At 41.0% G+C, this 13,916-nt stretch overlaps 3 protein-coding genes across 3 annotated transcripts; 1 reads left to right on the top strand and 2 right to left on the bottom strand.

The window, feature by feature from the left end:
- Nucleotides 1-1,966: 1,966 nt before the first annotated feature.
- On the bottom strand, nt 1,967-3,847 carry acbd7 (acyl-CoA binding domain containing 7). Its single transcript, XM_030784395.1, has 4 exons — nt 3,815-3,847; nt 2,741-2,858; nt 2,507-2,569; nt 1,967-2,210 (listed from the first exon to the last, which is right to left on the bottom strand). Exons 1-4 carry the CDS (start codon nt 3,824-3,826, stop codon nt 2,137-2,139), a joined length of 267 nt encoding a protein of 88 aa, XP_030640255.1. The 5' UTR covers nt 3,827-3,847; the 3' UTR covers nt 1,967-2,136.
- A 493-nt stretch (nt 3,848-4,340) lies between these two features.
- rpp38 (ribonuclease P/MRP 38 subunit) lies at nt 4,341-5,621 on the top strand. Its single transcript, XM_030784924.1, has 2 exons — nt 4,341-4,411; nt 4,692-5,621. The coding sequence occupies exon 2, from the start codon at nt 4,722-4,724 to the stop codon at nt 5,541-5,543; it is 822 nt and encodes a 273-aa protein (XP_030640784.1). The 5' UTR covers nt 4,341-4,411; nt 4,692-4,721; the 3' UTR covers nt 5,544-5,621.
- A 1,753-nt stretch (nt 5,622-7,374) lies between these two features.
- Nucleotides 7,375-13,749, bottom strand: nmt2 (N-myristoyltransferase 2). The gene is made up of 12 exons (XM_030784914.1): nt 13,637-13,749; nt 12,456-12,573; nt 12,135-12,279; nt 11,811-11,929; nt 11,316-11,407; nt 10,722-10,838; nt 10,243-10,413; nt 9,813-9,921; nt 9,201-9,371; nt 8,798-8,965; nt 7,884-8,021; nt 7,375-7,533 (listed from the first exon to the last, which is right to left on the bottom strand). Exons 1-12 carry the CDS (start codon nt 13,747-13,749, stop codon nt 7,513-7,515), a joined length of 1,482 nt encoding a protein of 493 aa, XP_030640774.1. The 3' UTR covers nt 7,375-7,512.
- Nucleotides 13,750-13,916: the final 167 nt, after the last annotated feature.

Below are 13,916 nucleotides of genomic sequence, written 5' to 3'. Positions count from 1 at the left end.
GTCGTGAAAAGTAGTACGAGAATGTTCTGGTTTAATGAACTTCAGGGACTTCCCAGAAATGATGGCCCCAAGACATCATAGCACAGAAAGGTACAACTGGCATTTAAGTTAAAAGTCTGAAAACTGTTCTTGAGATCAACACCTAAAATACAGCCACGCTCTTGAGTGATTAACACATACCAACAGCTTGGTGAGATGCATGTCTGTGTTCCTTTTGACCTTCACGAGAAAATTGATACTTTCCCCCGAATATGCCTGGCATTGCCAATTGATGACTGTCGACTGCTACATTTAGCCTAACAGCAGAACCTAACAGTACAACAGAGAGGGGGAAGATGTTGTGACAACCAAAAAAAACCCCATAGAATAGACATGTAGCAGGTCAAGAGTAATAACTTATTCAAAATCCAGAAATAGTTTACTTCTGAGATATCAGAACCTTCTGAAAGCCGCACGCTGTCAGATGGGGTTAAATGCCCTGTAGCTCGATTTAAAAAATGACGTAATGGAGGTCCTTTTGATTTAGTCTTATTCTACGTGTACATGTCAGTCTGAGCGACAACCGTAAATGCTAAATAAATTGTTGATCCATTAAGCATTCCACTCTGGTAATGGAACGCTTAATGGATCTCAGTGTACATGCATTAGACAGTCTCCTTAACCACAACACTTAAATTATATATATTTTTTCAAATAAGGCAATTAGTGTTATGGTCTGGATTACTTTCTCATAAAAAAAAAAACTTCAATTTACTAAAGGATGCTCAAAAGCAATTTAATTTTCCCATCAACAAAATAAACCATTATTCTGATGATGGGAAATTTCCTGCCGTGGGATAGAAAGCAGCCAGTGAGCGCAATCATTGAAAGGTGCGCGTGCGTGTGTGTGTGTGGGTGTGTTCTTCTCCCTCTGACAAAAGGAACACATATCTGTTCTGTGATACTAATAACAAAATAAAAAAGAAAAGACTGGTTGCCTCATTTAACAGCATAACCATTTCTGACTATAACAAACTTTTACGCCCCCCCCCCCCCCCCCCCCACCACTTCACCCACCAAAGTAACGTGTCCTGAATTCCATGATTGTCAGTAGTTCAGATAGCTTGGCAGGTGTTCAGAGAGCTACGTCTCAGCAGTCGGTCTTCTCCAGTATTCAGCCTTCGTCTCATGCCCATTTTTCCCTCTGAATGACTACGCTCGGCTGCACATACACTTCTGACTATGTCGAACAAAAAGTGCTTGTGTACCGGGGGGGCGTTGTCTACAGAGACCGACCGAAGCTTATGAGTTGTTCCACAACTGCAGGAAACTTTTTAGATCAGATACAGATTGGAAATTAAACCTATCTTTCTTATCTTACAGCTATCCTTTTTACGCTAGACACAAGCTTTACAGAAATAATCATAATGTGGTAAAAGCCGCCTTAACGGATTTAAGGACTGCGCGTGCGTGAGAAATAACTTTAAAGGCCAGCGTTATAGGGTAATGTTTCGATATATTAAATTGATCTCCAAATAGAGGGCAATGGTTAAGCTATTTCTTTGCAGGTGTTTAATCTGACCAAAGAGACCCCGTTTAAAACGAGGAAACGTTTAAAGTAATCCAATTCCTACACCAACAGCACACACAAGCCTAAACCTGCATACGTTCAAGTTTTGATACCTACGTTGCAGGGTAAAATCAATTCGTTTCAAATTTAGACCACTGGGGGAAACCTGAGACTGTTTGAAAACTGAGAATTTAATAATGAATTTTCCTGCTGATCCATTACTCTTTCAGACTCCTGCCACAATCATACTTACTGTTTCTCTTACGTTCAGGCACAATAGAGTTGGAAGACAAACACTGACACATTGTCTAACTGATGCATCTTTAATGATTAAATCAACAAAAACACTTAACAACAACCAAAACGTGCAATTCATTAGAGTCTTCAAAGACTATACCAAGTAGTCACGTGCAAATATGTATAAAAAAAATCAAAGAACATTATTACTCAAATTAGAGAAAACATTAAAGTAGGGAAAATGTTAAAACTTCATCATCTACAACTGTATGGACTTAGAAAGAGCTCAACTGCGTGACAGTTTTATGCTGAAAGAAGTTTCAACTACTAAGCAAATCTACTCGTTATCATCACATTCCGTATTTCTCTATGGTCTCCTTGGCCAGAGCGATGTAGGCGGTCATGGCATCATCTTTTGACATGCCTGTTCGGACAGAAAGCAGGAGCTGAATTTTACAGTTAAAGAGTTCTGCTGCATGGGAGTTCATTAAGTGGAAGAATGTATGACTCGTCCTTAAAGATGAAAATTTCTGACAGGGAATAAGTTCCTTAAAAATATAATGCTAAATTCATTTCAATCAAGCCACATTGGTTTATCAATATTTAAAGAGAGATTCGATCTGGTTTTGGAAGACGAACATCTGGACAATGTAATCCAATTTCCGTTATTATCGAATGTTGTGTAAATTGTCTAAACTACACTGTACAGTTTTTAAATACCTTTTCTGGAATCCCATGCCTCCCACTTCGCTTTTCCCTTCACGTCCATCATTCCTGGCTTGTCTGTGGAAAATGAAGACAGAGGCGATAAATAACGGTCTGTCAGACTTAGATATAGTTATCAAAAATACTATGAGACCGCAAATGAAAGTTTATCTTTAAATTGGGCTGCTTAAAAGACGCGCAGACTTAGCTGATGTGAAATACGCTTGTGATTTTAGAGGCAGATGCTACCGATGTTAATGTCCCCGACGATGACTTGCTTATAAAGTCCATACATATCCAGCAGTTCCTGATCAGTGGGTCTGGACTTCACTTTCTTCACGTCCTCGGCATACTTTTCAAATTCTGCCTGCGGAGGGAAACCACTCAAAAATCAATCAGTCAATAAATAAAACGCAGCAAAGGCAGTATTAGAGACCGCTGCGCTTTACACTTTTGGTAAAGGAGCAAACTCTTAGTGAGATCGGAATCTGAGGGGTGCACATGAGTCGCTCGCTATTCAAGGGTTTTGTTATTGCATTCCCATAGTTATTTGACCCATTATATCCTTATGCAATCTGTCAGAAAGGGAGCTAAGCGCTCAACGGGTATGAGCCTCTGCCATTCGACTCACTGAGTATTGTACACGCTCCATTGTGTTACTGGACAATCAACAATCAGTTGACTGTTCCAAAGCGGTGCTGCCGTGAATGCTCATTGTGTGCCTACATAATCTGCTTTATGGGCTATTGATGTTGATTTGGGACAATAAACTGTGAACTTAACTCTAATCACAAGATGCATTAGGAATGAATTACTCACATAGGTTACAAATTATATTTTGATCTAACAACTGCCTAAAGCAAATAGCTTACCTACACACCGTAAACGCTAATAATCTTTAGTCTTTGATAGAACTGGACTGAAGCGTGAACTGAACATTACCCTTTCCTCTCGGACCCTCAGATAAGGTTAAAAGTTTGACAGGGCATTGCTTGCACTAGGGTACCACTGACGGACACAAGTAGAGCGCGGGTGATGCTCAAGCGATCGCATCCGTATATAGTCTCAGGTGTAAAATAATCATGCATTCTCGAAAAAACAAACAACATGTACAACAATCATGCCTCACACTTGAATACATTCGCATCCAGTTGTGGACTAGCCTGAACAACATCCAAACGAAGAGGTTATGGACCGAAACAATGTCAAATTAAGACAAAACTCAGTTCAAATGTGTCGACTTTGTAATTGCAGTTATCTTCTGAGTTATGCAGTTAGCCCTTGGGGTTAGCCCCTGAGATATACATACGAATATAAATTTACCTGCAAAGACATTTTCCGTGGCGTATCTCTGTATCGCTGTACGTCTTCTTCTTGTCGTATCTGTAGATGAATTAAAGCTTACGTTGATATCAGTTCAGGGCTTTGGTGCGCTGAAGGGTGGAGAGTGAAAGCTGATTGGCTGAGGAAAAACCCCACGGAGAGGCGCCACTAGCCATGAACGATACACGCACAGTGGACTGATTCAGTTACACAACCCAAGAGCCCAATCGGAACCATTTTGGAAGCATTTTAAAGATTGAGATTGATATAGGCTAGCCTCATAGAAAATTCCTTTGAGTCCTTCATAATCCTTTGATATTAAATAACTGCAAAATAAATAAACTCATTTTAAAATGCTGTTTACCGTCCTGGGCATAGAGTACACAGAGCCGGGGCGAGTTGAATGCGATTTAAATGCACTTTATAAATAAAGTTTTATGATTTGAGGGATGAGAGGGGACTCTTCAAAGCACGCGCATGTTTCTATCGAACGGACAATAAAGTTTTTCTTTTCAAAACAAGATGGCTGCACCCTGTGGAGACCCACAGGGCTAAGGTTTTGTCTACATTGAACGTTGTGCAGAATTTTAATTAACGGTAAGTGAAAGCAGATTGTCTAAGTAGGCAGCGATACTGCTGTTTGAATTCGGCTAAAATTTATGAACTAGTTTAAATTTTGTATTTCGAAGTTTTATTTGCTTTTGTATGGTAGGAAACTAAGTGTTGGCATTGCATGCCTGTACAGTACTACTACAGTTGTGATACTAAAATAAGTTCAGTTTATATCGTACATAGAAGAGGGTATTAAAACTCGTGATGTGTTGGTTTGAAATTTATCTGTGAAGCATAGTGAATCATTGTGCCCTGATGTCTGCAGCGCAGGTTCTTTGGTGAGTGTAAGGAAACGATGTCCACTCCGGGGAAGGGATCAAAGAAGGAGAGGAAGAAGCCCATTCCAGTTAAAACATCCCTCGACTCCCCATACAATCTTAACTGGTGTCCGCTGGAGCGAGAATGTTTGCATTTCATCTTAAACACCCTTAAAGAGAAATTTGTCGCTCTTCGTCTCCAGAAGAAAGAGGTTAAAGTGTTCCGTCAGTGGGGCAGCAAAAAGAAGACGAGTAAGCAAAAACCGTTGGTGGTTCGCGAGCCTACTTCGGAAGAAAAGTCGAACATTCAGACTTCTCCGGAGACTAAATCCACACAAGGATGGACCGACCCAGCACTGAGAAAGCAGTTAGCTATCGGGATAAATGAGGTCACGAAGGGCTTGGAGAGAAATGAGCTTGGCTTGGTGTTAGTGTGCAGTTCGGTCAAGCCTTCTCACATGACTAGACACTTTATCCCGTTGAGTAAAACGAGGTCGGTGCCAGCATGCCAAGTGCCCCGTTTAAGCGACAATATTGCGGGGCTACTCGGACTCAAATGCGTTTTGGCGCTTGGCTTTAAGCGAAGCAGTGAGGCGTTCGCGGACACAGTCGGTGCAATCGCACCTAAAGTGCCCTCTCTTGATGTGGCCTGGGTTCCGGACTCTGTCAAAACTCAACCTGTGAAACATTGCCAAGAGACCGAAGAGAAGGATGCTGAGCAAGCGAGAGGACAGAAAAGAAAAATCGAAGAGGTTGTTCCAGAAGCTTCGTCCGTGCTCCTCCAGCCTCTTACAGTAAAGCGTACAGTTCCCAACCCATCAAAGATCCGTAAACCAAAGAAAAAGAAATCTAAAAAGTAATCACTTATTAGACTGAAATACTTTTTTTTTTTCCTTTCTTGCCACTTCTGAAAATGTGTTTGCCTTTGAAATACTGCTGGCTTTGCCTTTCTCATATTCCGTTTAAAATGTCTTAACTTTATAAGACAAAAAAATAAAGAGTATTTTTTTTTAACAAGAGAAAAAGAAAGCTGACCACGTGGGTTCGTTTTGTAGCTTGGGTAATTTTATTCATTCAAATATCCATGCTGGTATACCTTGACGTGTATTTAAAACAATTAGATATTTGGATGATAGTCACGTTTACATGGTGCTGGTACTTTTTTTTTTTTTTTTATTATTCAGTTCTCTTAACAACCTGCAATGGAGGTCAATAAAAATATTGATATTAGAAAGCTGAGCGTCATTTCAAAACTTATTAAAACAAACAAAATCCCTTCAGTAAGGCAAGCAAATTCAAATGTTCTCACCATCTTAATTCGATAATTCTTGCATCAAAAGAATTCATGCTAATTCACAAAAGGAAAAAAAAAAAAGTTATTCAAAATGTGACCTTAAATGACCCCACAACCTGTTGTGGTTTTACAACGTGGGACTGTGGCCCGCTTAGTTTTCATGTCGTCCTCTATAGCCTTCTGTAAGCACGCGGACCAAGTTTACTGTAAAAGTTATGTGGAGCAAACTATATTGAAAAGCTGTAGTCGTAACACAAAAGCGGTTTCTGTTTTCACAAATAAACTGTTAAATCACGTTTAAACGTACCACCTAACAGTGAGAGTTCGTCAGTTTGAATATTTAAGCAAAGGCTCCAACTGCATCACCAAAAAACACAAGGAAAACAAAGCGCGCTAAAGAGCGTCTCAATAACGACAAAAACGGCCTCTCGCGCACATGATTGTTCATCAGTTCCTCGTGCTAAGGCTCTCAAATAACACAACAGTGCTCTCAAACATATAAGCCAAACGTCTAGCGGGTTTCCATCTCTTATCGTGTTGTCTCAATTTTCTTTACAAATAAGAATACTGACAGAGGAAAAAAAACAAAAGACATACTTGGTGATAACAAAAAAAAACAGTAAAGTCTACATTGTGGGGAGTGCAAATAGAAAATTTGCTACTGTTGGTTTCACAAACAAACACAAACTGTTGCCATTAATAAAATTAACACAAAATACACACTTGTTTTTTTTTTTTTTTCTAGCTGCTCTCTCACATTCAAATCCTACACACAAACATAATAAAACAAACAAACAAAAGATCTTAAAAATGCACCTCGGAACTTGTAAGAACTTGTGCTTCAAAAATGCAAATACATTCTTCCTTGCTTGTACCAGCTCTCTGAACTAGGCCCCATGTATACAACATCAGAGGCTGCTTTCTAGAGAAGTAAAACTAACAAAACAGAAAAAAAAAGAAAAACCTTTGGATTGATCCCCCCTGTAAACCACAAGCAAATAATAAATATCTGGCATTCAAGGTACAGATTGCTAATGCGTTCACACATAATTCCAATGCACCTTCATGGTTTAAAAAAAGTTTTTTTTTTTTCCTTTCTTTTTTTTTTTTTTTCCCTAACACATCATTTGAAAAGTCAGCTGTCTCTGAGTGTCTGTGTACATTTAAAACAACAAAGTTGTCTGTCGTCTGTGCATGTTCAGGAGACTTCAATAGAATCATACTAGTGTGAGCATCAAAATAGACAGAATAAGAGAAGAATTCAGCTGGATGAGAAATGTTTTTTTTTTTTTCACATTCAGGAGATATGAGAGAGAGAGAGAGAGAGAGAGAGAGAGAACCATCTCAGCACCCCCGATACAGATAGAAGACTTTTAAGACAATGTAGAAAAGCTGCACTAAGTCACTCAGTCACTTTAAATGAATGGTTTGGTTTTCCTCTTCAGTTCTGTGGACGGTCTACATATCCAGGCTTAAGGTTTGACAAACTGAGGTTGACCACATGTTGAGCGTGTTTCAGGACCTCAAACTACCGGCTATTGCAACACAAGGCCAACCTGAGGGAACGGCAAAGACAGAGTTACAATCAGCTAAATAAGCAGTTTATTAAGAAAGACTGAGAGCAGTTTAAAAGTGTTGAAATTCATAGAAACAGTCAACTCAAATCAGTTCAGTCTATGAACTCAACTTAGTTCAAATCATTCTACTTGGCTTTGTCTTAAACAGAGCTGGAAGTGCAAAATCGTTTCATTTAGTTGAAATAAAACAATCTTTCAAACTTTTAAGGCCATTACACTAATCAATATTCAACTCTCCCTTTATGTCAAAGTGATTACAATTTGCTATACCCCGTCTCTTGTCTGTTTGGTTTAGTCCAAACACTAGAGTCTTATTAGGACTGTCTTACTTTCTCTGGGTCCATGGGGGGACATTTCCAGTTGTACAGGTAATACTGTAGATTTCCGTCCCCGATGCCAAACTTCAGCTTTTCCAAGAAAGTCTTATTTTCCATGAGATCTAGAGCATTAAAAACGTCAAATCCTTTCTGCAAAGAGCAAACAAACAAAACAAGACATTATATTGCAGTCATCTCTTTCTTTTGTCTTATAGCCAAGAGCAAGCTCAAAATCTGGATGTGGAGCAGAAACTCTTTATATGCCATGGACAGGAGAATCATGTTCAGATACTAAATAAAACAAGAGGGATTAAAATTATTTGAAATTATGAAATTATTTTAACAGCAATCCCTCTGAATTAGATTAAAGCTCCGGTAACACACAGCCTCGATTGTATTACTTATAATAACATTCATGCCTCCGTCTGCATGGTCATCAGAACCTCTAACGGCGAGATGAAACGAGACACACACAAACTATCCACAGGACAACACTCCAGTTACATTCCAATGGTGGTACAGCCTATTAGTTAAGGTCAAAAATGGTACGACCGGAATGCGAATCAACCTATCGAGACTATGAAACGGAACAATCCAGTTTTGAACATGAAAGGTGGTCCATACGAAGGAGAGGGGTCGGCAAATGTTTGCGAGGAGGTTTCATTAGTGGTTTAAATCTGCTGTGAGATACGGTTACGAGGCGCGAAGGTTCACCCTCACGACGGGTTTCATTTAAGAGCCTTACTTCCGCTTAAGAAGTTACGAGAATTCAACTGCATGAGGGTTGCCCCCCCCCCCCCCCCCCAGAAACATATTACGCTCACGTCAAGGGAAGACTGTACGTAAGAGAGGATTTAATACGCGTTTAATCTCTGTAAAGTGAAACCTAATCCCGATTCACGCTGGGGACGGAGATGTCGGCGTACCAGTTTGGCCAGTATGAGGGCGTCGTTCATCAGGTCGATTAGCGGGGTCTGCGTGTGGACGTTGTAGAAGGAGTATGCCGCCTTTAGACTCTTATGCAGCGGATGGTGCATCACGGTGGACGGGAGGGTGTAAAAACTGGTAAAGTCAGTCAGCACGCCACCTGGACCCTGAGATAAGAGAGAGAGAGAAAGAGAGAGAGAACGATATCTAAATCCTTTTGAAAATGTAAAGTGGAATGTAATGAGTATCACATTACAGTTTATTCCCATATACAGAGGTCCAGAGGCCAGCGAAAAAATATTTTGGGAGTGTTGTTGTGTCTTGAGGACACCAGACTGAGCGCATTCAGCCCATTTAGCATACGTCTATGGGAGCTGTAATAGCAGTTTAAGTTGTTTTTACCTCCACTACGTATGTGTCTATGATGTTTTCCTGCGGTAGGAACCAGTGTTGGACCTCCTCTTCGCCCATGACAGGCCTCAGGTGGAACTGGCTTAGGTATTTCTGTAAGAGGGCAGTCACCTGTTTGACGTCTCCGGCAACCATGGGCCTCAAACCTGGCGTGCGTGTGCTCTACACACAGACAGAGAGAGAGAGAGAGAGAGAAATAACGAGGATTGAACCATTTAACGCGGTCACGCTTACAAGTCTGGTTTTAAAGTTCACAACAAGAAAGTGCAGTCACACAAAAGAGAGAGAGTGACAGAGACAAAATTGAACAAAAATTGAGAAAAACAGCGCATTTTATGACGGCCAAAAAAAGGAAAACGGTGCTTCCGGGACCTCACAAATACTGACGTCTGAGTTCAAATGCTTTTCAGTGTTATTATATGGCTTAGAAATGGGTGGGTACTCGATGAAACAATTATTATCTCACAGTTGCCCAGCTGAACCCTTGACCCTGAACCTCTAAAATGAGTAAACACGATTGGGGGGGGGGGGGGGGGGGGGACCAAATAAAATCTCTGTGAACGTGTGTCTGGCTTGAGCGTGCCGTCCACGTTTGTCACTCACGTCTGGTAATCTGTAGAGCTTCATTGTTCTCTGTAGAGTCATGTTTCTGCTGAGGTGAGAGAATTTCACCTCCACAAGCTTCCTGGGATTCAGTGAACGGTGCCAATACCTGCATTCACAAACAAAAACGATCAGCACAAACCCTTTTTTTCCCCCCAGATCTAATGTTATCCATTTACTAAACAAACAAACAAACAAACAAACAAAAAGCAGGGGAGCACAATTTTCTACTGAGACGCGGAAGGCCAGCTAATGCATCTTTTCAAGATAATAACTGTTTCTTTTTAATAGTAACTGCAATATCTATGTCATTACATGGGTGCCTGGTATTAGTAAGACATTAGTAATTCATTTCAGCTGACTGTCTATGGTTTTAAAATGACATTATAAAGAGGTAGGGGGCAAAGACTTTGTTGCGCTGTTTCGGTACCTGCATGTTGATACAGGTTTGGGTAGCACCACCCCTGCTGTGTAAACTGCCTGGAATATTCCCTCCAGATTGACCCGTCGCGTAATCTCGCGGATCAGAACCGGAGCCACGCGTTTAGAACGCAATTTCTTATGCACGCACAGGAAATTTATTTCGACCATTTTCTTTAACCTGACAGAAAAAGAAGACAGAAACCACCTGGAATGAGTTGATAGGGACCCATTTAAAAGTCTGTTTTTGCACCGAGAATAAGTAAACACAACAAGACATCAAACACAGCATAAAGTTCAATGCTCTAGAAGAGAGAATCTCAGTACAGAAAGGGACTGAGGGCAGATGTTTGGATTAGTTTGGTTTAATCAGTAACATGGGTCTGTTTGGTACTATACGTGGGACAAGGGAATAAATGGGGTTTTCGATACACAGCGTCACGTTGTGTTACACGGCGTTACGCTGTGTTACAGATCAGGCAAACTCACGTGTCATAGATGTGGATGTCTGCGGGAATGGCACTGATAAAGCCGACCAGCTTCTTATTGGACGACACCCTTACTCCACAATGCCACTGCGGGAGCCAACCAGGAGGACGCAGTGCCCTGAGAGAGAGAGAGAGAGAGAGAGAGAGAGAGAGAGAGAGAGAGAGAGAGCGAGAGAGAGGAGGGGGGAGGGGGGGACAGGGTGACAAACCTGAAGCAAAGATTCAAATTTTCAGCACATCAACAAGATCATTTGGGAATTGAAAGTGATATTAAATGAAAAAAAGGTAGACTACTTGGTAGACTGTTGAAAAACCAGTCTTGTAGGCAGGCATTTCTAGACAGTGATGTGTGTGTGTGTGAGAGAGACAGAGAGAGAGACAGTGAGAGAGAGGAGTTGGAAATGAGTGAGAATAATACAAGAACGAAAGACCCACCCCGGAATATTGAGGCAGAAAACAAGAAAAAGTTATTTACGAGGAACAGCGTAAAAGAACGATTGGAGAGTGAGATGGTAAAGGAGGGGAGGAAGGAAGGAAGAAAAGAAATGAAGAAAGATTAGGGAACAAAACAGCACCAGAGTTTCAGAGGCATTACCATTTCAGGAAATTAGGAGAGTAGTCAAATCTGAACATATTATCATCATCCTCAACATAGTTCTCATTCAGCAGTGTATAGAGCTCCTTCAGCTGTGTGTGTAAGAGAGAGAGAGAGAGAGAGATAGATAGATAATGTCATAATTTTATATTCTGTTTCAGCAACATAAAGCAAAAGCTTCTTCAATGAGATGAAGATTGACAGAAAAGGTCATATTTTATACACATGTATTCCAACTGTCACAGTAAGTGAGGGAGAGCGTGTGTGTGTCTAAACATGATGTTTGTCGTTCTGTGTATAATCAGACACTGGTAACACGATGAGTAAACAACACAGACAGCCAGTCATATTATTATTCTTGCGTATCCTCTGTACCTGATGTAACCTATTTTTAACAACAAAACAAATAAACGCACTGGCTTGACTGATGTCACAAGTCTTCCCGTATTCTGGCAAAAATCCTGGAACTTGACAGAAACACACACAGACACTCACCACTTCAGCGTTGCTCAGGTCCAGTGTGTCCCACATAAATCCCTGGGGTAAGGAGTACGGTTCCTGTCTGATGTTCTCTTTATCTGGTTCAATCGGCCCATGAGTGGTCACCACCTCGTCTAAGGGTACATAACAGCTTAACTGAACATATCTGAGGATCCACAGTGAAACACAAAGACCGTACAATGCCATCTAATCGCTGTTCATTACTTTGGAAAAAAAATAGACAAAAGGCTTTTGAAAGTCAACTTCTGCAGTTAAACCACTGCGGTCGACTTAGAAACAAAGGCGTGTTATTGAAGGTGAGGACTTGTGGGTACTTACTGAGTTTAGGGACAGGCTGGGTGTCCCAGAACTGGTACTTGTGCTTGGTGGCTTCGTCGATGTTCTTGGCCGGACCTTGGCAAGTGGACAGCAGCTCCATGGCTCTTTGGATGTCCTGCAACTTCTGCATTGGAATGGCTGGATTCTTAACAGGAGCAGAGTGAGACAGTGAGTGTTAGACATTGTGTATGTGTGTGTGTGTGTGTGTGTGTGAGAGAGAGTGTTGTGTGGCTTTACTAAGTGTTATAGTATCAGATGACGCTTAGAGTCTAGTGTGTTATCTGTACGCTAAAATGAAAGAGTTCCAAAATGGGTTGAAACCTTTATCTCCTGGGAGTCTGAGGCAGAATCGGATTTAGTTCCTCCTGAACCTGGTTTTTCTTTCTTTCTTTTCTGTTTCTTCTTCTTCTTTTTTGCCCCGAGGTCTCCCCCCGGACTCCTAAACACACACAACCCTCCGTTTAAAGCTATTTGCATTCATCTACTGTTACTTTCATGATATCCTTCAATCTCTCACATTAATAACCTGTCTATCACCCTGTGATCAGTTCTGGATCTCTAACTAAAGTAGGTTACCTGACATTTTTAAACAAAGTGAATGTGTTAAAGAGGACCAGATAAATAATTTATTGTGGAATTAAAGATAAATCTAAAACAGGGAACAAACAATTATGGCATGGTAACGGCAGCTGGAGCGTCAAACAGCATAAATTAAACTGACAGCAGAAAGAGGACCACAAACAAACAACAGCATATCGATACGCTGTGTTAAATAATTAATGACACATCGGGTGGATGCTCAATTTGTTAGTTACTCAATACACGTGTTTCTAATGACGGTTTTAAACGGCTACTGTCACCATTAAATGAACTAGAGAACCATGCCGTTCTGCCTAACAACAGCGAAACAGTTTTTCTACAAACTGTCATTTTCATTAGCTTCAACATCCACTGCACAAAAGGATGCCCGCTAACTTAATCTAGCGATACATTATCACACTGTGCGTGCCGTTATCTTGAGTGAATAAAGCAAGGAGGGTTACATTTTGGTCTCAGCCGTACTACACACGAAATGACATTCATATTAAAAAAACTATTTGACAGATACAACAACGCACTTATTCCAAAGCCTCATGTTATCAGGCTAAATAGCTAACATGCTAGGATACATTCCTCGCATCAATCACCTTCGGCTAACGGATGCTGGTTAGCAGAACTTAGCCTTACATTTAAACGCTGTTGATATTTACATGCCGAGACCCGCAGGCCACCAATACTTAGGTCAGTCATTAGCATATAACAGGCCCTTATGATCACTACAACACTAAGGCCTGTCAGAGCGAGTTGATTACCTTAGCCATCTTTCTGTCTTAATTCGACAAGGCAGGTGACTGTTTCGGCTATGCTACCATGAAGCATTTACGGTTTCTTCGCGTTCCACTGAATCTTTGCCTGTTATCAGAGTTCTGGATAGTGCAAATCCACGTTTTTATGAGACTTACCCCTGCATATGTTCATTTTCCTCTTCATTGTCCCCGTCAATACCACAAGTATCTTGATCATCCAGTTCCAAGCTCTGCTGGCTGGCTGCGGATTCACTATCCTCCGCCATCATAGATGAATGGACGTTCAGAGATGCAGCAATAGCTTGTTTAGCTACCAAGCTACATGAGATGGGGCAGAGACTTAAATGTGACACGGGAGGTATCCTAAAACCCACAACCAGGAGAGGGAAGGATTCCAGCGCTCTCTACCGACTGACCTCCTGGATGGTTCTCATTT

Source organism: Chanos chanos, chromosome 9, assembly GCF_902362185.1.
Source record: "Chanos chanos chromosome 9, fChaCha1.1, whole genome shotgun sequence".
NCBI classification, from domain to species: Eukaryota; Metazoa; Chordata; class Actinopteri; order Gonorynchiformes; family Chanidae; genus Chanos; species Chanos chanos.
Note: the sequence above shows the minus strand (reverse complement) of the source record. Positions and strands in the feature narration are given on the sequence as shown.

Coding starts and splice junctions, on each gene's coding strand:
- acbd7 (XM_030784395.1), bottom strand. Junction 2,570..2,740: donor CGTCGGGGACATTAACATCG/GTAGCATCTGCC, acceptor CATTTTCCACAG/ACAAGCCAGGAATGATGGAC. Junction 2,211..2,506: donor GGCATGGGATTCCAGAAAAG/GTATTTAAAAAC, acceptor CTGTCCGAACAG/GCATGTCAAAAGATGATGCC.
- rpp38 (XM_030784924.1), top strand. CDS start 4,722: ATGTCCACTCCGGGGAAGGGATCAAAGAAGGAGAGGAAGAAGCCCATT.
- nmt2 (XM_030784914.1), bottom strand. CDS start 13,749: ATGATGGCGGAGGATAGTGAATCCGCAGCCAGCCAGCAGAGCTTGGAA. Junction 12,280..12,455: donor CAGACTCCCAGGAGATAAAG/GTTTCAACCCAT, acceptor GCTCCTGTTAAG/AATCCAGCCATTCCAATGCA. Junction 9,372..9,812: donor AGCTCTACAGATTACCAGAC/GTGAGTGACAAA, acceptor GTCTGTGTGTAG/AGCACACGCACGCCAGGTTT.